The sequence below is a fragment of the Rana temporaria genome, chromosome 3, assembly GCF_905171775.1.
Source record: "Rana temporaria chromosome 3, aRanTem1.1, whole genome shotgun sequence".
NCBI lineage: Eukaryota > Metazoa > Chordata > Amphibia > Anura > Ranidae > Rana > Rana temporaria.
This window is the reverse complement of record NC_053491.1, coordinates 98396194-98421951: the sequence shown is the minus strand read 5'-3', so window position 1 is coordinate 98421951 and position 25758 is coordinate 98396194. Positions and strand designations below refer to the sequence as shown.

Below are 25758 nucleotides of genomic sequence, written 5' to 3'. Positions count from 1 at the left end.
CTGTACAAAGGTCTTAATCAAGGAATGGTTACACAGTGCACTGTGCAACAAGATTGCAAGAGTTGGCCCAGCCCCGGTTACAAGGCAGCCAGGATTCGCTCCATGGAGACTTTCCTGGGATGAAGGTTATTTGCCTCGCACCAAGCAAAGTATACCTTCCACATGTGGTGATAGACCTAGTCAGAATTAGACCTAGATTTTATGGGAATCGCTGGTTCAGAGATGCCAATGTCCCTTAATATCTGGGCTTCAACAGAAATTCTGCTAAAGAAAGTGACCCTGAAGCAGGGTGGTAAACCACACATTAGGCTTTATTTATCCCATGGTGCTACTAGAGCATCCACTGCTTCCCCCTAGAGGATCTCATTACCTGGAAATACTTCCAGTTTGTTGTTGAACATGCACGCTGGAAGGATCACATCCAGTGTCTCCCCATCCCATAGCAAAGATCCCGATACACCTTCAGGTCTAGTGACCAGTCCCCTGTGTCCAAGTGCCATTGACTGGGGAAGTCTGCCTGCCAATTGTCCACATCTGGAATTGTAAACAGTGCACAATGCTGGAACGTGATGTTCTGTCCAGCACAAAATCTGCTCTACCTCTCTTGTTGCAGAGAGACTTCTAGTACCTCCCTGATAGTTGATGTATTCCACGACCCTCCAGTCAGGATGTCCAGCGTTGCAGTGACAGCCGGATCGCCAACACTTCGAAAAGGTTTACTGGGAGAGAAGATTCCTCTAATGCCGAAATCCATGGCACCAACAAGGTGTACCGAACCACTCCCTAGGCAGACAGGCTGGTGTCCATGCTTAGGAACTCCCAAAAGACTGGAAGGAAGGAAGGACTTTCTGGATTCTACAGATGGATTTCTGGGACACCAAGGCAGGGAGAACTGGCTTTTTTTGAGGCCTGGGCTGGAGTCCGAGAATGACAGTGGAAAGTTTGAGGCTTCTCCTTGGGAAGAAAAAACACTAGATCGAGCCGTGTTTAATAAAAGAAACAGTTATTCCAAACAATGAGTCCGTTCCAGAGCGGACTTCAAATTGTTCAGAACCTAGCTGAAACTCTGTAAAGTTTGGATAGTCTGGGCCATATTTTTCCTCCCAGAACCTGCGCCAAATGTTTCCTCAATAGGAGATTGATTGTCCAAACATCCCACAGTGGGATGCAAAAGATAAGCTGAATTGCAGGGTCACAAACTGGAAGTGTGGGAGACATGCAGGTACACGTCCTTGATGTCCATAAAAGGCCACAAAAGTCTTCCTGATGAAGGGAGTCTATGACAGACCTGTTGGATTCAATGTGGAATTTCTGGATCCAAATAAAGACATTTAGGGCTTTGAGATGCAAAATAAATCAAATTACCTCTTTTGGCTTGGTAACTGAACAGGTTGGGGTACAACCCCTGAAACTGTTCTGCCATAGAGACTGGGGCAATGATGTCCCGATACAGTAGACTTGCTAGGGCCACATCAAGATTTACTAATCTCTGCGGTGACACCGTTAAGTTTAAAGTAATAATCCAGGAAGGCGGCTAGGAGCAGATTTCTAGTTTGTAGCCCCTGGAAAACACCAAAGCATCTGAGATAATGATTGCCCAAATGTCTGCAAAGGCTAACAGATGGCCCTCACTTTGGAAAGTGGGTGCACCCTTCATGTTGAAGAAGATTTATCCGAGTGTTTGAGGGCTTGGACTTGGCTTAGGAGGCCGAGACCCGAGAGTAACAAAAGGAACCCTTCTTGGCCTTCATGGATAAGCAAGTCTTCCCAGACTGAGTTGCAAGAGAATATGCATACTCTTGCTCCTGGTGGCATTCTTGATGAGGGTGGGTGTCCGGGGCAGCTCCAAAGAAGCATTGGCCCTTCAAGGGCATGCAAGCAAGTGCTTTTGCATGCCAATTCCACAGCCCATTACTTGCCATAGTCCACCTCATATTTAATGACAGGGAACAGGATATGAGATGGGGGACCTCTAACCCCCCATTGACACTTTAGTTCAAGGCTGCGGCATGAGCTCCAAATACTCTATAGAACAGCCTTTTCTCAACCTTTTCAACACAGAGGAACCCTTGATATAGTTCACCGGTCTTGGGGAAATCCCTGCTAAAATTTCGAAAACTACAACTCCTGATACATTAGTGTGACGGTCAGTTGAAAGAATTGTCATTACACTTTTGGTAATTGGAAAGAATTCCATTCTTACAGATAGCTAAAAAGATCAATGGTGTCAGTGTGAACTTATCTGAGAGGCAGAAATTGCCCAATGCTGAACCCCTAGCAACCTGTGGAGGAACCCTGGTTGAGAATCACTGCTATAGAATTAAGGAATCAACAGCCATAGTGCTTAGGTCCCTTCTGATGGCCTTTGCCTAGTGAGCTAGAGTTTGGCAGACTAAGGTCATGGGCAAGACACATTGCAGTAGGGCATTCCAGAGAGAATGAAGTTTTAGAAAGGGCCACCAATTGTTTGTCAATGAGGTCCGTAAAACCAGGTGTATCCACCACAGCGATGGTTATAGATTTGTTAAGACGGGATACCACCGGACCACAAAGGGGCAGTCAACTTTTTAACAAAGTCCTTCTCAAAGGGGAACAAGGCTTATAGCCATTTGGGAGGGTTAAATCAGATGTCACGGATCTTCTAGTTACCTGAAAAAGATAACTGCGAACGGTGGGTGCACCAAAAGGTCTTGGCGATCATGAGGACCTAAAAGAAGCCAAGGCTTAGGATAGTACTGGGGGACAGACCGATCCATCAAGCTTTAAGGTGGTGTGCAAGGTGTCAATAAGAGCCAAGACGGTCTCTAAGGTTATAGCATGCAACTGCTCAGGTGAACAGTAGTCCATTAGGGACTTGAGCATCAGAGAGTCTCAGTGGCTGAAGGCTCAGAGCCAGCTAAGGCCATGGACAGGTCAGATAATGCAGCAGAAGACATGGAAGAACATTTATGCAGTTGGAGTCAGCAATCAAATGTGCCATTTGGCCCATAAAATCCAGTATGACTGTAATTAAATCATCATGAAAGAGCAGAGGAGGAGGCTAGACCTGACAAAGCCATTGAAGATGCAGAAAAATGGCAGAGACACAAGCAGAGGCACCTCAGGGGGCATACTGTAGGCAGCACCAGAGGGATTAGTGGATGTTAAGTTGAAAAAACCCAGGATAGAGGGGCTGTTCCCAAAGTGTCAAAGATGCAACATGCTGCACTGCAAGGTAGGAGAAATATAGCTCAGAGTACAAGACTAGGCTTCCGATATTCATAATTCTGGCTGCTGACAGCAGGAGAGGACCAGGGAGCCAATGGTAACTAAGTCAATGTAGGGGCAGCAGAGACAACCCGAGTTTCACATGCCACTTGCAGTAAGGCGCTGAAGTGGGAAAGTGCTTCATCAACACCGATTGGCAGGAAAGTGCACGATGCATGCATGACCCTTTTCTTTATTTTCATCTGGTCAGTAGGGCTGTTTTTTTGACAAAGGAACAAGCTCTCTGGCGGAATGTTTCAGTTTTCAGAGATGAGACAAATTATTTAAGGGGTGCTTCCAGTGATCTGCTTTTAATTGAAACCTTTGTCCCAAAAGGAAAAAAGTAAATGTTTGCTGCAATTGCTAATAAAGTGTAAGCTAGTGGCTTCATTTTATTAGTGTATCTAAATCTGCTAGTACATCTAACACTCCCCTCCCCCCAGACTGACAATGCTGCTGTCCAAAAGGTGCCCCCTGTGCCCATTCATTCAGAGTAGGGCACTCTAATACAGGAGGTAATGTTACTGGGCAGATCACCAGGGGAAAACAGAGGGATAGCCTAAGAAAAAAAATCGATTTAGCCACCACATCTAATGGTTGGTAAGCCGCATTATTTTAAATATTTGGTTTTGGGGTTAATACAGCTTTAAGGCAATACACCACAATAATGTAAATAACATTTGAAGGACAGGTGTACTATTAATGCAGGTCTCTTTTCAAATTAAGATCCTCCCTCCTAGCACCCTTTACAAATCTCATAACAGTCTCAGAAATAAATGGAGATTGTGGCATGTATGTGCAGGGGGAACAGAGCCTGGTTAAAAATTGTGAAGAAGAGGACCTGGGACAGCCAAGTACTAAAAGGTACAGATTTAGTTCAAATATCTACCCACAAAATCAGTAGAAATGAAACCCTGCTTAACATACGACAAGGACTCAAAATCTCACCTGGGCAGCAGCTTCCGTAAGACCACACAAAGCCTTCGATGCCACACTCACACACTCCCCAAATGATGGCAAGTCTCCTGTTTTGGCATTCTGAGATATTCCTGCCATTGATTCTCCAAGAACCTGGCAAAGGGTAATAGAACAAGGTTCATTCTTTAGTATTAGACTCTGGTACATAGTGTATGTGATCTCTGTAATTTAAATAGGTTGCACAACTTCCTTTATGACGTACCTATAGGCAAGCCTAGAAAAAGGTTTACCTATTAGGTACTGTAAATATCTCCTAAATGTGCGTAGTTTAGGAGATATTACTGTATACTATGCCAATGATGTCATCGGCGCATGCGCTCTGAAGGAATGGCTGCCTGTGGGGTTTCTTCAGGAGCATGTGCCCGTGACCGGCGGCTCCGGCCAGTCACACAGCTGAAGTCCGCAGCCACGGTAGGAAGATGGGCGAAGATGGATGCGGCCTGATGTGGGGACGACGCGGGCTTTGTTTGCAAACAAGTGTTACATTATGTGCTAATATGCGATGCATACTAGCACATTATGCCTTTTGTCTGCAGGAAAGAAAAAAAAGGGGGGGGGGGGAACCTGGAGTTTACTCCAGACAAAACACAGACAAAAGACATTCTCGGTCGGAAGTAGAATACTGGGGTTATTGCTGCAGCAATATGCCAAAACCCTGGTATTGTTTTTTTCAGCCTGTGATTCTCTAACCAATAAAAGTGGTCTGAGTGGCGAAATCAGCACTGCATCACTTTTAGGAGCGGTGGGAGGGTTCGCCCACCCAGGTGGTTACTGGGTTTACCTGGATGATTGACCCCTGAGAACCAATCCGGTTGCGGCGGCTGGTAACAGATGAGCGAAGGAAAGATGGCTTCCGCTCATCTCTAAGTACTAGGAGGACCAGAGCGACGACATGTCACTTCCGCGTCCAGCCCAATGTAAACAATGCCTTTTTTTTTAAAGCATTAGATACATTTTTTTTTAATCTAATGCTTTACAATGTAGAGGAGAGATGTTGGGCCTTATTGACCCCAGATCTCTCCATAAAGAGATTCTGCCACTGCTTATTTCTATCACAAGGGATGTTTACATTCCTTGTGGGAGGAATACAAGTGATTTCTAATTTTTGTTAAAGGGCAGTGTAAAAATAAAAAATATATGATAAAATAAATAAATAAATAATATATATATATTTTTTAAAGCGCCCATTGTGCTCGTGCGCAGTGGTGAACGCATATGGAGGTCACACCCACGCAAAATTTCTAGCACTAGTTCACCTCTAACTCTAGTGGTAACCTGTAGAAATGTTTAAAGTGACACTTTTGGAGATTCTGAAGTAAAGCTGTTTGCCGCCATTCCATGAGCATGCACAATTTAAAAGCATGGCATGTTGGGAGTCTATTTATGCAGCGTAAAATCTTCTATATTTTACAAAACAACTGGGGTGTATATATAGGTCCGGATTCACAAAGCACTTGCGCCAATGTATCTCCAGATATCCTGCGTAAGTGCAAATATGTGCCGTCGTATCTGTGCGCCGGGCCCACAAAACTAAGATACGCCTAAAAACAGGCTTCATTCCACCGACGTAACTTGTCTACGCCGCCGTAGAGTGGGTGCATATTTACGCATGATTTTCTATTCAAATATGCAAATGAGGGAGATACGCCGATTCACGATCATACTTGCGCCCGACGCAGGCTACGACTGGTGCGCGTAAGTTGTACATACGGCGTAAAGTTATGCCCCATAAAGGAGGTGTAACTCAGCAGCATCCATGCAAAGGGCTGCACCAGGGAACACAAGCCAGCGTATTTTACGTAGTTTACGTTGGACGTGAATATGGCTGAGCGTAGGTTACGTTCACGCCGTAGGCAGTGATCCGACGTACCTTAGGGAGTAGTTCCGACGTGATTTTGAGCATGCGCACTGGGATGCGTCCACGGGATGGCGCATGCGCCGTTCGTTATATGTATCTGTCTGGCACTCGGCCCATCATTTGCATGGGGTCACGCCTTATTTGCATGGCTCACACCCTCTTCCACCTACGTCGGCTTACGCCTAGGAAACCCAGCGCAGTTTTGGGAGCACTGGCTTTGTGAATTCAGTGCTTGCCTCACTGCGCTGCGTTGGCGTAGCGTACAGGAGATACGATACAGCGGCATAAATGTGTGCCGCTGTCTGTGAATCCGGGCCATGGTTTTTATTTTTAATTCATTAATGTGTATTTGTTTAAAAAAAGTTGCGTTTGAAAAACTGCTGCGCAAATACCGTGACACATAAAAAATGATCGCCAATTTATTCTCTAGGGTCTCTGCTAATATATATATATATATATATATATTTTTATTATAATTCAGGGTTAGAAGTAATTTTCTAGGAAAAACAAAACAAAAACACTTTCTTACATATATGAGAGAAGTGTTAGCATTGTCCTGGTAAGCAAGTGGATAAAAAGTGATACCTTACCTTGGAGTTCTCCATTACACTCTCTATGCAGTCAAAGTATGAAAGGTCACTGACTGGCTCATTGGGGTTTTCAAGCATCCCCTTTACTGTCTGAAAAAAACAAACACATTCTAAGATGATAAACAGCCAAAGAACGTATCACTCCATCCATGACATAATCTTACTGCAACAGTAATTGTGCCGTTTCTGTTATCGGTGTTATGAAGTACCATTTTCATGTAATCCAAAGTGGTTGTAAAGCCTAAAAACAGTTTTTACCTTAATGCATTCCTTGAATTAAGGAAAAAATGTTTAGGTGTCAGCATTCTCCATCACCCCCCCCCTTAACTTACCTGAGCATTGAATCCAGTGCTGTTCCCGTCTGAAGCTTTTTACTCCACTCACTTCCAGATCTCGCTGGCTTCGCTGGGGCACCGAGAGCCATTGGCTACCAGTGCTGTCAATCAAAAGCCAGTGATAAGGGAGTGGGGGGTAGAGCTCAGGTGCAAGCACGCACAAGTGCCCCCATGGAAGGCAGCTTCCCATAGAGGCACTGGGCAGAGGGGAGGAGCCAGGAGCACCAGCGGGGGACCCAAAAAGAGGAGGTTTGCGGCCGCTTTGTGCAATTCTATTGCACAGAGTAGGTAAGTATAAAAAAACAATTTTTTTACCTTTACAATCACTTTAATGAAACTTAAGTTATAGTACTCTAACCTGATTCATAATCTACTTAAAAGCGGTTGTAAACCCGCATATGTAATTTTTTTTTTTTTACACCTGCAAGGCAAAACACATAATGAGCTAGTATGCACCGCATATTAGCTCATTATGAAATACTTACCTCCGAACGAGGAGAAGAGAACTTACCTGGTCCACGCCCAGCGAGATGTCATCTTGACTCGGCGTGTCTTCCGGGTATCGCCGCTCCAGCGCTGTGATTGGCTGGAGCGGCGGTGTCGTCACTCTCGGGCATGCGCGCGGGAGACTTCAATTCGGCAAGGTCCGGCGGCTGCCGGTCCTTTAGCCGAGGATCCCCCCTGCGCATGCGCCGCTGCAATCAGCGGTGCATTGCGAGGGGAATATCTCCTAAACCGTACAGGTTTAGGAGATATTCTCTATACCTACAGGTAAGCCTTATTATAGGCTTACCTGTAGGTAAAAGTTAAAAAAATGGCTTTACAACTACTTTAATTGGATCACAAATAAAAATTACATATTTCCAACACAATTTCAACTGAAAAGAGACAACAGGAGATATAAAAGATTTGTGTTAAGTGAAAAGTTCTGTGTGAAATGAAATGTGATATATAATCAAATGTATCTGAACCGGAAAAAAATCAAATCAATTTAATAGTAGTAACTCGGCGAATGACATAGGGGTACTGCATAAATACCAAGTCTTTAGGTGCATATCAAAGTCTAAAATCATAAAACAGACCTCCAGCTCACGTAGAGCATTGTCACATTCCTTCTGTCCTGGAGCCTGCTGGGTGCATATAGTGATCAGTTGGTTTATGCTCTCTGTCACGGCCCTGGAAACACATAAAAGAATTTCTGTGAAACCACAATGCGCATACTGGTATTCTGTTCACAGAGGCAAGCTATATTATTTTATTCATGCTGCAAGATAAAATGACAGTTCTGCATAGAAGCATGAACAAAAGAAATGAAAGATGAAGAAATTAGGGGAAAAAAAGAATAATGGTTTGATAGGAGATAAAGAAAGATTCTCAAGTACCGGAAAAGTGCAATTCAGTAAAAAAAAAGAAAAAAAGAAAAAAACACACTGAGACATGAAACAGACAAAAGGTGACTGCTCTCTCCCACCTCGCAGCTGCTGCCAGAAGGTTTTTGGCACTTGGAGCCCCAGAATCCACAGAAAGAGACTTTGCAGCAAGAAGCAGTTTGCTAGATGCCATTGAGATGGTCTTCAGATTCCCTATAACTTGAATCTGGTCATCCTTGTTCTATGAAGAAAAAACAACTAGGTAAGAGGCCTACAGTGACTAGAACAAGAACACATACAGGAGTATGAGACTGCATGGCTGAGACAGGTTTCCTTTCTCAGTGGCAACAGCTGCTTATAAACACCATGTCTATTACTCTGTATTCCAGTCTGGTCATACACCCTGGATTGACACACAGGCTTTGTTATTACGTCAGCAATGCCCTGTCTCTGGTATCTCACCGTTACTTATCATGTATTATTCAGCACAGTGAACCTTATCCATTTCAGAACTTAGCAATGGTTTCACGTCAACAAATTAAAAGGTGACAGAATCAAAGAATAATAAAAAAATAAAAATAAGCTAGTTGGTGTACATTTGTTTGCATGAGCTTAAAACATATCTTAATCACCTGTATACCCCTAGTTATACCTTTTTTTTCTGAGGGACATTACCTGAGCTTCATTTTACTTTGATCTCTTAGTTACCTAAATGTCTGCTATCAGCAGAAAGGTTTATAAGTTACAAACAAATCACTGATGTCGATTTCTCTTTTCTCCATGTGTACAAGAAAATTCAACTGACTGTTGTCTAAATTGTACAACATAGTTTGTCTTAAAGTGGAGTTCCGCCGAAAAAAATATTAAAAGTCAGCAGCTACAAATACTGCAGCTGCTGACTTTTAATACATGGCACTTACCTGTTCTGCGCGCCCGCGATGTCGGGTCCCGAAGCCGATTTGTCCCTCGGCTCTCGGGTGATGCTGCCGCCATCTTCGGTATAGGGAAACAGGAAGTGTAGCCTTCCGGTAGTGGTGCAGGTCACAGTGGTGATCCATGCCCGGAAGTGGGAGATAATACCTAGATCACACAAGTATCTGCTCCCTCCTCTACCCTGAAAGGTGCCAGATGTGACACTGGGGGGGGGGGGGGAGTATTCCAAAAAGCGGAAGTTCCATTTTTTGGTGGAACTCCACTTCAGCTCTGGAAGGTTTTACTCCCTTCCTAACCAGGCCATTTTTTGCAATACGGCATTGCGTTACTTTAACTGACAATTGCACACTGTACCCAAATGACTATTTATTTTTTCCCCATGAATAGAGCTTTATTTTGGTGGGATTTGATCACCTGTGCGGTTTTTATTTTTTGCGCTATAAACAAAAAAACAATATTCTTTACTTTCGGCTATAGAACATATACCACAAAAAAAATACTTCATCAATTTAGACCAATATGTATTCTGCTAAATATTTTTGGTATTTTTTTTTCCAATAAGTGTATATGGATTGGTTTGTGCAAAAGTTATAACGTCTACAAACTATGGGATATTTATATGAAATTCAATGTTTTTTAAATAGTAATGGTGGCGATCAGCGTTTTTTAGCGGGACTGCGACAATGCGGTGGATAGATCAGACACTTGACACTGTTTGGGGACCAGTTATACTAATACAGTGATCACTGCTAAAAAAAAAAATGCACTGTTACTGGACTAATGACACTTGCAGTGAAGGGGTTAACAGCAGGGGCGATCAAAGGGTTAAGTGTGTTCCCCATGAGTGCTTTCTGTGGGAGATGTGCTTTCACTAAATGAAAACAGAGATCTGTGTTTCTGCTTAGCAGAAACACAAGATCTCCATTTTCCTGTCTGGCAGAATGGCGATCTGCCTTGTTTACACAGGCAGACCATCATTCTGCCTCTCCCTAGAACGATCGTGTCCGCCAGACCTGCGGATTGGCTCTTGTGTCCAATCACAGTGGGAGCAGGGCTCAGGTAGGTGGGGGGGCTAGTGCATGGCCCATAGCCGAAGAAAAAAAAAATACAGGTATGTGATTTTGTGCTAAAGGTCTTCCCTGTGAAAGTGAATGTATGTGTTTTTTTTTTTTTTTTTAAATGCTGTAAATCAAGAATGAATTTCATAAATGGAGGTATTAATAAACGTAATGATCTTAAGCGATCTTGCTGATGCAGTATAACTTTAAATAAAAAATCACGCTAATCTTAAAGAAATTATGAGAAAAAGCTCAATCTTAAATGTGATATGACACACTTAGTGTATATAAAAACATACTAATGTACACCAAGTGCAAAAACAATGAACAATTCTAAGTTTGAGCCATGAGTGAATCCTTAGGCTGCTTTCACATTGGGCACTGGAGCCGCGGCGACGGTATAGCCGCGCTATTTGTAGCGCCGCTATACCGTCGTCTTTACCGCGATATTCGGGCGCTAGCAGTGCGGTATTAACCCCCGCTAGCGGCCGAAAAAGGGTCAATACTGCCCGCAATGCCCCTTTGCAGAGGCGCATTGCGGGCGGTATTACCGCGGTTTCCCATTGATTTCAATGGGAAGGAGCGGTAAACACCCGCTTCTATACCGCTCCAAAGATGCGGCTAGCAGGACTTTTGAAGCCTGCGGGGCATGATTTTTTCATGCAGTATAGCGGCGCTGAAAAACGCCTCAATGTGAAAGGGGCCTTAGGGTGGATGGAAAAAAGTCCAAATGTAGAAAACAGGGTATAGGGTGCCAGGAAGCCTCTGGGACACTCTGATGGTAGGTGAATCCTCAAATGTAATCCCCTTTGCAGTGGGATCTCCAAACCAGCCAAGAACAGGAGGTGGATAATATAAAAGAGCTCCAATAGTGTAAAAGTATTTAAGCAACTTATTTTTGGTGACCGCACACTTCCAGCAGTGTAAATTACTGAATACAGGACTGCCTGCATGAAGACCAGACACTGACCTCTCACTCAAGTCCTGTCTTTAGTAATGTACACTGCTGAACGTGTGCGGTCACCAAAAGTAAAAGTTACTTAAATAATATTACACTATTGGATCATACAATTTATCCCTGCTCTACTGAGCAAGTGTTTTCATGTTTTAAATATCTGTATCAACACTCCGCTTAAAGTACAGCCAAAGCTAATTTGGTTGTACTTCTCCGGTAGAACCCAGGAGTGCAGTTCGTTCTGCACTTCTGTGATCTGTTTTGAAGCCTGCTGTTGGCTGATGTGACAGAGCCGGTCCAGGCGCAGGCAATATCGCGACAATGAAGTGGAGATCCACCCACATGCCTGGACCGGCACCCGGCTCAGCTTCTCAGTGAGCCACCGAGAGTCTGAGCCGGTCGCTCCCGCAGATCAGAGAGCCAGTGACTGATAGTCATCAGCTATCTGCTCAAGAAGCCTTGACAACCCCAGTGATTGACAACATTCGATCGCTTGGTTTTCAGTGTTAGCGCCGGCGGGGGACACATGCAGCATCAACCTGAGGTAAATATATATTTTTTTTTAAAATAGGAAATTAACAAAATATATTGACAATATTAAAGGCCAACTCTAGCTTTAGCAACTTGTTACACCAGGATTAAGGCCCCATTTACACTTTGCACGTCCTGAATAGGGCAGCCATTCACTTAAATAAACCTTATATCCTCCACAGAAGTGCCAGAGTCTTTTTGGGTGTGGAGCATTACACAGCAGCACACATAGCACAAAGCACACATAGCAGGTGTTTTGGCACCCTTGTAGTATGCATGTCTCTTCTGCAAAGAAAAAGCCTTCCTGTTCACAATTTTTTATTTTTTTACACTGCAAGACTGGATCCACACTATTGCAGTGTTTTAAGGTAAATGCTAAGTAAAGACAGCCCATTCTTTTGAACCGAGCAGTAAGTTACAGTTGCTGACAATTTTTACCTGTGTCTGTCCAGCCATTTCGAGACCAGCATCGAGGAACTCATCAAAATCATCACTGAATTTTCCAGAAGCAGTTGCCAGCTCCCCACTCTGGCCACGGGAAGCATGGACCACTTCTCCAGCAGCCTGGTTAAGGTCCTCCGCTGCCTGATTTAGCTCACTCTGTGCCTCCTGGAAAGACTTGGTACTTGGGGGAAGCTAGGTAGACAGTTAAAAACACACCTGTTATTTTCAAGATAAACGCAGGCCCATACTACATTAAAATGAACAGCAGTATACAGAAGCAACCATGAAGAAAAGGTTATCTGCAAGCAGTACTGGAATTGCAGCATTCCTAGACTAGTAAAATGAGGACAGAAAATCTGAGAAACAAAGACAGTGTGCTTGCTTTGTGATGTATTTTTGCTTAATGCAGAGTTTCTTTTTTAACCCAAACAGTAATTTTACCAGAAGGCTCCAACACGAAAAACACATTTTAGAAAAAATAAGCTAAGGATCCCCAACCAGGTTTATGTATCTGCATCGCCCCCAACAAAATGTATCCATTCATTACCACAAACTTGGAATCTTATACTTTATAGACATACATTTCGTGGAAAGACAACATTTTGATAGTCATTAACAAAAACAGCATTGCATGAAATTCAGTTCATTGCAAAACACAAAAACAAAAAGGGTGGTTCCTAGATTAGGGGGCTAAGGAGGGAGGATAAATACAATTTTTACTTGGCGTACACTTGTTCTTTAAAAGCAAAATTCAGGGAATGGGCTCACCCCTGTATGTGGACAAATGCTCATAAAACTGTCTAAATTGCGATTCTGGTTTATTTTGTACTTTTTTATATGGTCTATGTTTTGGGCATATGCAGTATTCCACAAACTTAAAGCCAAAAACCTCTGCATAACACATACAGTAAATTACATGCAAGAGAAACAATTATAGTGTGCAGAGGCAACGTACAACAGAAGGACTATATCACATTGATCAAGTATTTTTACAATTTTATCAGTTAGCAAGAGTTCTACAAAAAAACTTACCGAATCCACCAAAAGCTTTTTACTAGACTCTCCAATGCTCTTCAAGGCCATGTCCACATCCTTTTGCCCAGGAAGGCAATTCACACAGTTATTCAGCGAGTGAGATACAGCTTTGGCCACCTTCAAGGAGGACATTTAAAATGTTATCAATAGAAAACATAAAACTGAGTTTTTTGTTCCCACCATAAAATCTTTCTCTCAAAGTCCATTTGAGAACACAGGAAATCATTCACCTTTAAATTATACTGGATAAAGCATCGACGATTGGCAAAAAAAAAAAAAAAAAAACACTGTAGGTGATCCCACGAAAGCCTTTCCTACTACTAGCATTCCTATGTTTAGTAGCAAAAGCAGATCAATGGACCAGCGCCTTGAGGCGATTAAGTTTGCATTTGTTTGCGCTATATAAGTTTCTCACTCACTCACTCCAAGAAAAAAAAATAATAATTCTCTCCATTGAGGGACACAAAGTCATCCACCTCCAAAAGTGGAGAAGTGGAGACTGCCTGCAGCTCAAACAGCCGCCCAATACTGGCATCAGATGAGGCTGCATCATCTACCTGGTAGAAACCAAAGACTACTTTAGCAGAAGCCCAGGTGGCAGCCCTGCAAAACTGGAAGATGAATGATTGATGCCAAAATGCCCAAGAAGCCCTCACAGATCTAGTTAGGTAAACCTGATTGTTTAGACTACAGGGGTCCAGCAAAAAGCCCACTAGCTCTCTATGTGCGGCTTGCTATGTCTTGGGCTGGAATCGACACTTGTTGGGCTCCAGGGTGCTAGGCACCAACACTCTGTTTATTCCAGCACATGGAACTGAAATAGACTGTACTTTGAAACAGTTATCTCCACCTCACAGTACATGTTCTGGCCCAAGAACCGTGGAACAGCATGAGAGCGTGTGATCAGGTAAGTGACTGACCAGTTAGCCCAACATCAATAGTATGAAAGCTCTTGGAGGGCATTATAAGGGACTATATACAATATTTTAGGATTGAAAATGGTCTCATTAGCAGTAATCAGCATGGATTCATGAAGAATCGTTCTTGCCAAACCAACCTATTAACCTTCTATGAAAGAGGCGAGTTGCCATCTAAATAAAGAAAAGCCCGTAGACGTGGTGTATCTGGATTTTGCAAAAGCATTTGACACAGTTCCCCATGAACGTTTACTGTACAAAATAAGGTCCGTTGGCATGGACCAAAGGTTGAGTACATGGATTGAAAACTGGCTACAAGGGCGAGTTCAGAGGGTGGTGATAAATGGGGAATACTCAGAATGGTCAAAGGGTGGGTAATGGGGTCTTCTGATGACTACTTCCAGCAGGACACTGCACCATGTCACAAATCACGCTTCAAAATTGCGCCCACTCGTGGAATGGCGACAAACTTTTACCCTAAAAATCTCCATAGGTGACACAAAAATTCTACAGGTTGCATGTTTTGAGTTACAGAGCAGGTCTAGAGCTAGTATTATTGCTTTTGCTCTAACGATTTTGGCGATACATCACATGTGTGGTTTGAACACTGGTTTCATATGCGGGCGCGGCTCACGTATGCACGGGCATTTAACAGTTAGGTCCTTAAAGATGGGTGCATCCTATACCGTTATGGTGGTCACAATGTTAAGGTGGCTCACTGCCCACTTTATTTTATTTAACAATGTCCTCCTCAAATGAGTACAAGGCTAATAAGCACTGTGAGGGACAAACATTTTGTCAGTGTATTTATAATCTCTGTAGAGGAATACTTAGAACCGTGGGTGCACTTAGGTCTTAAGAGGCTTTAAAGCAGGGATAAGCAATTAGCGGACCTCCAGCTGTTGCCAAACTACAAGTCCCATCATGCCTCTGCCTCTGGGTGTCATGCTTGATGCTGTCAGAGTCTTGCTATGCCTCATGGGACTTGTAGTTTGGCAACATCTGGAGGTCCGCTAATTGCGTATCCCTGCTTTAAAGGATCCAGACTAGAAATATCACTGGTAGAAACAGGCAGATTTTTTTGTTTGAGTGGTGCATACCACATCAATTAAGAACCGAAAAGGTCTCATAATTTGGGAGTCATTTATGGCACAAGATGTAGAATATATTTATTATTATTTACAACAGAACACTATGAATCCTTGGAGACAAGCTCATCAGGTAAAGACCGGAGCAAACTAGAATCACAGTCCAAGAGGCCGATGTCTCAGACCACAGATAGATCAGATGCAGAAACCACAGAAGACATAGACCACGCTCGTGACCTCTGTGATAACAACCTTAATTGAGAGGACAGAATAACCAGCCACACCCAAATGAGCCAAGAAAGACTCCAAAGGTGGGATAGACCACAGAAGCAGAGAGAAACAATATTTCAAGCTGCAGACATCAACTGCATCAGTAGAAACGCTACAAGCAACACTAGAGTCATTGGTAGAGTTTTAGCTGTGGTCATCAGGTACAGTGGACTGTCACCACAGTCGTAGTATGGCATACCAAAAGCCCAGGGTGAGGACAATTGTCCCAGAGAGTTGCAATCAGAAGCAGTGTAGAAAAGAGTATTAACTGAAGGAAAATGTTAGAGTAAAAATGGTACAAACAAAATCAGGCTAGTCATTTACAAGTGTTTCTAAACTCCAGTCCTCAAAGCACCCCAACAGGTCATGTTTTCAGGATTCCCCTCAGATACAACGGCTGTGGTAATTACTAAGGCAGTGAAACTGATCAAATCACCTGTGCAAAATAATGGAAAGCCTGAAAACATGACCTGTTGGGGCACCTTAAGGACTGGAGCTGAGAAACACCAATTTACACAGCAGAGCTGAAGAAAAGATGTCCATTCCCTTCGCTCACTAACAAAAAAAAAAAAAATTAAGCATGTTTGTAGTAGGTGGGGTAATTTTGGGCTGGCCTATAGGTTGCTTGCCAGCATCCAATCCTCCTACAAGCGGCAGTATAAAACCGAAGGTGAATGATTTCCTGTGTCCCTCAATGAACAAGAAAGAAGAGTGATTTATAATTGCATAGCATGCAAATTAAGGTCCGTTACTGTAACTTTATATACCTTTATGTTGATAAAAACTGTAAAGCAGCATATATTACTACGCATTTCTGATTTTTTTTTTGTGACTGACCTGGGCCAGCCTTTGTTGAACCTCTGCATCCCCTGGAGCCACAAGAGCTTGCTTTGCTTCCTGGATGAGCTTAGCTGACCCATCCATCACATCTCTGGCTGAGTCCAGCATGTCACTGGCAGCTTGTGGATCACTAGTGGAAGCTGCGACCCCTCTAGCTGCCTGTGCCAAAGTTTTTAAAGCCAATGCAGTCTCTCTTGCAGCAACACCTAAACAGGAAAGATTATATGAAGTTATTAAACACAAAATAATAGGTACATGGTATAAAAAAACATCATTACTTTAGGTATTTTTGCAGATAAACGATTGAAGTGGAAACTCCAAGAACACAGCTAAACATTTAAAATATAATCAAGCCAAGCCTGGCTGTTGGTTCACCATATAAATTAATAAAAAATCACAAAAATGGTCTTTAAAAATAACAAATCCTTGGGCAGGTAAGACAATTTTGTTTATACGATTTTGCCACCAAAAGTTCACCAGGTTAAAAGAAAAGCATTTCCCAGTAAAAGTAATATTTTTGGTTTAATTGGAGACTGATGGGTGTTTTTTTTCCTTGCATAATGCCAAACCTTATTCCTGTTCTGCTACTGGAGGGTGGTTGTCCATGCCCACTTTTGTGTTTTCCTCCTGCTCCCGTTTGTCTTTTTTTTTTTTTATAAATTCTTTATTTAGAAAGGAGGAACATACAGAAATACAGAGACACATCTGAATTATTTTACAGTGAGTTTAGCATTTCCCCCACTATCATACATGCATGAAACTTCATATAATAGGAATATGCTAAACGAGGGAGCTCACAGCGCTTTTCCAAAGAGCGGGAGTCATCTGCACTCCGCATGGCCAATTTTGTGGCTTCTGCCTTTCTTTTTTTAAAGAGAAAAAGAGAGAAATGGAGTTTGAGCCCGGTGACAGACCGGCTCTAAATTACTGACATAGCAACGAGAAGGGAGATCAGAGATGAAAACGAAAGCTAGAGGGAGAAAAGAGGAAGAGAGAGAGGGGAAGAGAAGAAAAAAAAAAAAGAGAGAGAAAAAAAAGAAGAAGGGGGGTAGGGGGTAATACCACCATCCAGTCGCGATCATCCCAGCCGGGGAGCATTTAGAGTCCACCCCTTTCAGGGGGAATGGGCCCTCAACTGTCCGTATTCCTCTGAATAAATGAATTTGTGCCAGTGGAACAAGGTTTTGGAAAATTTTTCATTCAGGCCTTTTTTCTGTGGCCACCAAGTCTTCCATTGCATGGATATCCGCTACTCTTCTCAACCAACCGGCCACCGACTGAGGCTGGGTCTGCTTCCAGTTCAGGGGAATGCAGCCTTTTGCTGCTGTGAGTAGGAACGGCAGTATGGATCCTCTATAGGCATTAACCGGGATCTCATGATGATGCAGAAGGAAGAAGGTAGCACCCGATCTGTGAACTTCTGCGTGATCCGATGAACCTCCGTCCAGAAGGACTGTAGGAGGCGACACGACCAGAAGACATGAAGGAGCGTTCCAATCTCCTCCCCGCACCTCCAACATAAGTCTGTGCTCTGGGGGAACATCTTGTGTATCTTTTCCGGCGTATAATACCATCGGGATAGGACCTTATACCCCGTCTCTTGGAGCCTTGCACAAATAGAGGTCTTATGAGTGAAAAGGATGATCCGATCAACTTGTTTTTCCATAAGTTGTAGGCCCAACTCACGCTCCCACCTGTTTCAGTCTTTAATACATAAAATAAATACGAAATCCAACAAGGAGAGTGGGACTCCCTCTCAATGGACAATTAGATATAAGAAATATACTTTTCAGGTGGTTTAAATCACTAATGTCTGCCAAAAACTTAAACATAAGTGTAGCAAGGTGTCACTTTGGATTGTAACTTATAAATTGAAGTTTTGCAGTTTGTGACTAAAAGGAACTTAGCTCCCTCCAGTGTTCATTCATTATATTGTTGCAACCTGTTCAGTTTAGTTATTATGAAGCAGTGCATTATGGACTTTGTGGTACAGAGAGACAGAGACTCTACTGCTGTGGATGTCAAATAGACTATGATGCCCACAGTGCTACTGTACTACCAGAGTGCATTGCACCACGCACAGCCTTTTGGGAGGATCTATTTAAAGCAAGGGATGGCTTGGATCCGGCCTCTTGGGACACCATCTTCAAGCCAGCAGGAAGTCTGTGCTGAGGCCTGCTGCAAGCGTGCTTAGGCCTGAGAAGCCTGGGCCCACAGTCACCAGAGCGGATGGCCTCGTTTGAAAGGTATCCTTGTTGTAGTGTCCAGTCGCCTATCCACCAGCACCTTGTGAACGGCTGCGCGGAAGACCAGGAACTACAAGCTGCGGAGAAGCGAAGGAACCGAGACACTCCAGACGTACCGGCAAGGCGAGGACTCATTTGGTGAGAGGCAACCTGCCCACCGATATAAATAACTGTTTAGCAGGAAGGCGGTTCTTATAGATTTACTTACACTTTTTGGGAGTCACTGTGCCACGTGTAGAAATACATTGCATCCGGCAGTGACATTTCCTCGATAGGATTGGCGCTTTGGTTACCAACACGCTATATACTTTGGGTGCTTGTTTTCCCTTTCTTTATACATCCCATTGGACTACAATTTACTAATGTGCACCAAATGAGGCTAGCAGAAGACTACTTTTAACCGGAAGGAACAATTACAGAATTCAGTTATCTGCCTGAGCTAATGCAGTAGGACACGTGTCTGTGGAATTGACCACTAGAGAGGGCCAAAGAGCATATAGACACACATATAACGGTGTATACTCATTTGTACAGTCATTGTTATTTCTGAGAGCTGGGTGAGACCTGGTGAAGAGGTACTTCAGTGCTGACATTACTGCATTGGGGAAATCTCTTCACTGCTTACTTACTTAGGTCTGACTTCAGCTTGTATTGTTTAAACCTGTTATTTAATACCATACCATTGACTCTTAGAGGGCACTGTTTGAAGTCAACTGTGATGTTTAATTTTGCTTTATCCTTCTTTTACCAAGTAAACGCTTTATTCTTGGTTAAACTGCATCTTGTGTGGAATCTTGTCTGTTACAGTTGGACGGGTAGCCAGCATAAGGTAACAGTATTTAACCTGTATTTATATTACTGTATGACATAATTGTGGTTCCCAACTGCCAGCGGCTTCCACAATCGTTGTGTTGTCCAGTTGTGCCAAGGGAGGGTTCGAGCCAAATGTCTGGGGTTGATAGGCAGAGCGTAGACCCAAATCTAAACCACCAGCTCCTATGGGATAGTGCTACATAAGTTTTAAGTAAAATGGCAGAATATGGCACAGTGTTATTTGTTCTTGCCATCTACAGCATTCCAGACCAGCAACGTGGCATAAAAGCATGTTATGAGCGTATGAACATGCCATCAACACCGTGTCTGCCATGATAGGTTAAGGTCTTGCATTGCTGTCTGGTGCGAGCTGGTGTAGTGAGAAGTGAACATGTGCTTTTGAACCTTGGACCTCCAGTCTTACCAAAAACAGCTCTAAATTCCTCCTCTATATCCTTACTAGTGGCCAAGCAAAAAATTATGAAAGATAAATACACTCTTCTTGCCTTTAAGGCCCCGTACACACGACCAAACATGTATGCTGAAACTGGCCCGCGGACCAGTTTCAGCATACATGTTCGGTCGTGTGTAGGCGCGAGCGGGCCGAATTCCAGCAAACATTTGCCCGCCGGGCCTTTTCCCAGCAGACAAATATTCCTGGACGTGTTTTAAAACCGTCCGCTGGAATCCAGCTCGCTCGGACATGTACGGTCGTCAGTACAGACCTACCGTACATGTCCGAGCGCCCGCCGCCCCTCTCATGCGTCGAATGACTTCGACGCATGCGTGGAAGCCTTTAAATGGCAGGCCCGCCCACGTCGCTGCGGCGACGACGCGGACACGCCCCGCGTATTGTTTACGCGCAGACTTCTGTACGATGGTTAGTGCAGCCATCGTACAGAAGCCCTCTGGCAGACATGTACGGTGAAAACGGTCCGACGGAACGGTTTCATCGTACATGTTTGCTCGTTAGTACCCGGCCTAACAAAAACGAATCAACAGAGTTATGTTACATGAGAAAGTCGAGGCAAAATTGACAGACAAAATAAATAGTTTTGACAATCTGGCAACCCTGGTGTCCCAAATTTATTCCCAGTGGCTTTAGCCAAAATCTTCTAGCTCTAGGGTGTGTCCACTGGTTTTAAATTCTGTGGCCTGACGCACACTGTTCTCTTCCTCTACTCCCGCCCCCCCCCCTACCAATTTTTCTTTTTACCATTTTTTTTTTTTATTCCTTCCCTTCCTTACAATGATGTAATACAATCTATTGTGCAAATATCAACCATTACTTAAAAGGAAGAAACAAGAAATCAATTGGACATTATAAACATCAGTTCTCTTCTTTTGTTGTAAAACTATGTTGTGCATCATCATTCTTAACACGCCAATTTTGCATTAAGGTCAGACCACATCTCTGTTGAGAACACATTACTACACTTTCATCTGAGACTGCAGATAAAAGCACCCATAAGCCTGTCTTTGGCTCTAAATAAATACATTGGTGCCACTATGTCTCGCTAGTAATTCTTGGGACTGTGTGCAGCAAAGCAACACCAGAAAAGCAAGAAGGCTAATCTGATTATATTTTGCTTCCCCCCCTCATCAACACGCTAATGAATAAAACAAAAAAACACACAACACAGTTTTCATTTTCATGAAATACCTTTTCTTTTTCGCACAGGACAGGACAGGACACAGGCATAGTCATAGATGACTGAGCAATAGGCAGCTATCTTTGTGCGATTGGACACTGCCAAATAAGAGCTCGAAAATAATCCTTAGTTTTTCCTAATGTCCTTAAAGGGGTTGTAATGGCAGAAGGTTTTTAATCGTAATGCATTCTATTCTATCCACTGCAACAGAGCAGGTAAGTATAACATGTTTATTATTTTTATAGGAAAATATAAAAATTAGAATTTACAATTACTTTAAGTGATAGACTTCTCCTTGTTACTGATTGTAATTGCTGGCTTCTACTAAAATGTTCTCTCTGTGTGACCTCCTTTGATGATCTAGCCATTCAGGTTTTCGTCAGAGCTTAAGTATCCTAGGCAGGCCACTGGCATACCTTTCAACTTTTTGACATGGGAATGAGGGACACCTATTAACAAAAGTATGTAGACTTAGGGCACACCTCCGGCCACACCCCCAATGAAGATTTATAAAAAAAAAACACATTAGTTAAACCCACAAGTGCTTTTGTAAACCACTATTATTCCATAATAATGGCTTTTGACATTTACAAATGCAGAAATTTAGAAATTGGATTTGAGTTTTAACACTGAAACACTTTTTGAAAGATAAATAGTGCATTTTATAAACAACGATATAGATCAGACCAAAACGAGGGACAAATGAGGAAAGAGGGACATTGTTCCAAATCAGAGACAGGGAGTTATGCACTGCAACAGTACCCTAACCAGACAATAATTTTAAAATAATTCTGAGCCATCCTCAATGCACAAAGGTTATCCAACACATTGGAAGATCTCTTTGTGAATTGGGTAGCCAATCATTGTTTTTCTTTTGCATACTGTATACTTTATTGATCTTTAACAGTAGTCCCAATTGAAATGTAGAAAAATGTTTAGAGAGGAACCTTGACATATAGTGGTTGAGAGGGGAACTTACTATGGTGGACACTAATGAACTGGCAGTGAAAGTAACAAAAGGGGAAGAATAGATAAGTAGGTGTGGGGCACAGCCAGGAAGTCCTACTGTATAAAGCCATTAGAGTGAGTGCAAGGAGTGGGAAGGGTTCAGGTTGTCCATATAAAACAAGCCAGAGTGAACAATTTAGAATGCTAATCACTCAGTATGGAGGCACATTTTTCATTAAGCATGGTGCCCATCACCCTAGGTTTCACCTTTATAAAGTTTAAAGTAGGTTGGCTCCAAGCTTTGGCTATGGTCTGTTGTGTGGTTAAAAAGATGACAGAGTTATTATTAGTTTATTTTGTTTTTTATTGGTTTTCTGTTGTGTCTGGTAAAGTTAGAGATTGGTCTGTTGGAAGTAAAGTCTACCATTGGTTTTGAACCAGATTCCAATTACTGAGGGTTCTGATCAAGTCATATACCTGTATCCATAATTTTAGGCCCTTGGGGCACTGCCACCAAATGTGGTGAAGTGTGCCCTCTACCCAACATCCCTAAAAGCATAAATAAGATGTAGGTTTCGATTTAGCCATGTGATTTGTTGTGAAAATACCACTGGAAAAAGTACCTAGTGAGCATTTTCTTAGGCCAGAATATTGATGAAGCATTTTGCTGCGGTCAACAGATTATATCCCATTCTGTTAGGTCTAGGGATTTCCCCAGTAGACACATTCCCAGTTGATGAGCTGAGTGCAAATGAGAAATTTGGCCTGCTGAGTAGAATGAGGACAAGCTCATCAGGCAGAAAGTCTACTGATTAAGAGGCATACATACAAAGTGACTTGATTGGATTTTATCCGAACAGCTCTACTTAAGAGATCATTTAACGTTTCTAAATATGTGGAAGTGACAGGATATCATCCAAGGAGAAATCAGAAATATATTAAATTCTGCAAGCTAGGAGGCCCCCACCCTTATGCATGGTCCTTTCCCCTCAATTAGACCTTGCCCCCCCTGGGGATGGAGACTTTAATTAGTTCCCAATGAACTAGGTGCGTCAACGGCACCTCTTAGAATTAGATCCTTACGTAACCCCCTATTCTTTTTTGGACCGCAACATAATTTGTGTTGATTAATTAAAATATGAAAATAGACAAAAAGCTGTGTACCTCTAATAAGCGGATACGATCCAGCATTATTACAGAGGATGAACGCTAAAAGAAATTGTCCAACAACCCCCCCAGTGTTGCTCTTCAGGTAACCACCCAACCTCAAACTAAGCAGCAGGAAACTTATTCTGACCACAGGGACACAAACAAGGGAACCAAACCTTGCAACAATAAACAATACAAACTGCGGCCACATCGATCCACTGAAAAGTATCTCACACTCACAAACAGAGAAACCTTCAATAATACTGGATCATACAACTGCACCTCCAGTAATGTAGTGTACCACATTTAAGTGCATCAATGTATGCTACACTGGTGAAACTGGACAGAAAATAATGAATCTACATAGATGCACCACCATAAAAGAACGTGAACTTATCATTTAACATATGTGTGAAAATAACTAGCTTTGATCTGACTAATGGTAAAGCTTTGGATTAGCACATACTTGTTGGGGGTAGTTATACATAGGAGATCTAATACAGAAACTCCTTTTATCCGGGCATCTGAGGTACAAACAGCAATTCTCCCAAACATATAAATACACAATGAGGTGCAACATCTGGTGCGTAATCAAAGTGACAGTAATAGGCAACAGATTTTATGAGCGGTTCTGAAAGCTGGAAAAAAGGTTATACCTGTGTAATGTTCATTCCCCTGAGCGGCACACGTCAATAACTGAGCCATGGAGGAACCAACAGTCTTCGAGGTGCTGCCAAGGTCCTGGGCACACTTCTCCAACTGGAATAAAAAAAATAAAAAATAAAAAGAAGATGTAAATATTAGCATTTCTGGTAAAGTGTATTTGAATATGAACATCTAGAAAAGGCAATTGTGCTTAAGCAGAATTTTTTTTCTTGAATTCCTACTGAAAAATAGGAGTGTATTTTTCTTTGTCAATTATTCTTAATGTTACCCCAGCAGACCTTGCGAACCCATGTGCGTTGCAGCGCACCAAAATGGTAAAGCACTACTGTATCATGGTGCGTTGCATTACAAAACATGGTGCTTGCACATTTCTTGGTGTATTAGGTAGTCAATTCAAATCAACTGCCTTAATGTAATGCAACAGTGTGAAATCAGCCTGAGCTTCATTAGCTGTATATCTGCAGTGTGAAATAATTTTTTCCCCCAATTGAAAGTTTCACAACGTACAATGTCGTCAGTGTGTGCTGGTTCATGGTCTTGCTTTATTAATTCAGTGGATATGTGCTTTTGGCTGCTGCTTGACTATTTCTTCACATGTAATCAGGAGGCCAGGTCTGACATGAGGAAGTAAAGCCCTGCTCCTCCTGTGGAACAAGGCATGGTAAGTGAGTAATGGGTAAAAGATGAAATGACCTACAGGCAATACGGGCGACTAGTCAATTAGCTTGCCTTTTTAACAAATCTTCCACAGCGCAGGTCCTCTTTAATGAAACATTAAAAAAAAAAAAAAAGGATCATGTTTATTCCCATTAAACACAGTTTAATAGAGTCTTTAGGAGGCCCAACACACCCAATATGGAATTCAAGGCTAAACGTCAAAGCTGCTCCATATACCCCTAAAATGCATGCATAAATATATGAATATTTGTTCTCACTGTGGCAGACAAAACTGTCAGCGGTACATGGGGGTTTGATTTTTTTTTTTTCTATGTAGATCTAACTTTTCTGCCTGACACATACCGTATAGTAATTATGACTATCTAGAAAACAGGATCTTTACTGAACCTCTATAGATGACTTGTTTTATTTACCTATTGCAATTGCTACATCAAGATAAGCATGGGGTGGCAAGTAACAGTTCTACAATTAATTGCACATGAGCTGCATACACAGTGGATGGTAAATAAATACTGTGATATAGTGGAATACCTGACTCTGCACAGAGCTTACTAGAGCACAAGGGAATGCATTAAACACCATATTATACTTCAAGTGAACTGAGGAATGCATATTATAAACATTCAGTGCAATCAAAGATCATTCTATGTATACCACAACATAAATGCACGTTAAAACCAAGGTTCTTTGGCTAGAAGATCATTTACTTGTTGAATACATCCAAATTAGTCTATTTGCACATACATTGGGTGCTTGGATTTTTAATTTAAATAATGAACCAACCAAGGAATGCATAATAAAAACTTCCAGTGTAATAAAACTGTCATATACACTTTATCATCTAAGTAAAGTGCTACATCACTGAGGGCAGCTTGCCACTAAGCTTACAAGGTCATTTACACACAAAAGGATCTATTGGCATCTTAATGATTTATATAATACACTGATCCAATAGACTATCTTCACTCTGTGGGTATAGTGAGGGTAGCAAACACCACCCAAGCGTAAAAGTGCACATGTACATTCATGTGTGATCCAGCTAGTTTATGCAGCTGAAATAAATATGATTTATACTTTGTGACAGAGAAAACGTCCACACGGGATGGACAGTTTGTGATTATCACAGGAATGGTATATTATGAGATATAGCTATGTATA

At 42.4% G+C, this 25758-nt stretch overlaps 1 protein-coding gene across 3 annotated transcripts in view; it reads right to left on the bottom strand.

The window, feature by feature from the left end:
* The window catches only part of TLN2 (talin 2), a 289294-nt gene that overhangs the window by 53495 nt on the left and 210041 nt on the right, over positions 1-25758 (bottom strand). For all 3 annotated transcript variants that reach the window (XM_040343054.1, XM_040343056.1, XM_040343055.1), the window contains exons 27-34: positions 23913-24015; positions 16446-16654; positions 13331-13450; positions 12293-12490; positions 8479-8618; positions 8090-8183; positions 6673-6762; positions 4195-4317 (exon numbers count right to left, since the gene is read on the bottom strand). In XM_040343054.1, the coding sequence (XP_040198988.1) occupies positions 4195-4317; positions 6673-6762; positions 8090-8183; positions 8479-8618; positions 12293-12490; positions 13331-13450; positions 16446-16654; positions 23913-24015 (1077 nt within the window). The remainder of the gene's footprint in view (positions 1-4194; positions 4318-6672; positions 6763-8089; positions 8184-8478; positions 8619-12292; positions 12491-13330; positions 13451-16445; positions 16655-23912; positions 24016-25758) is intronic.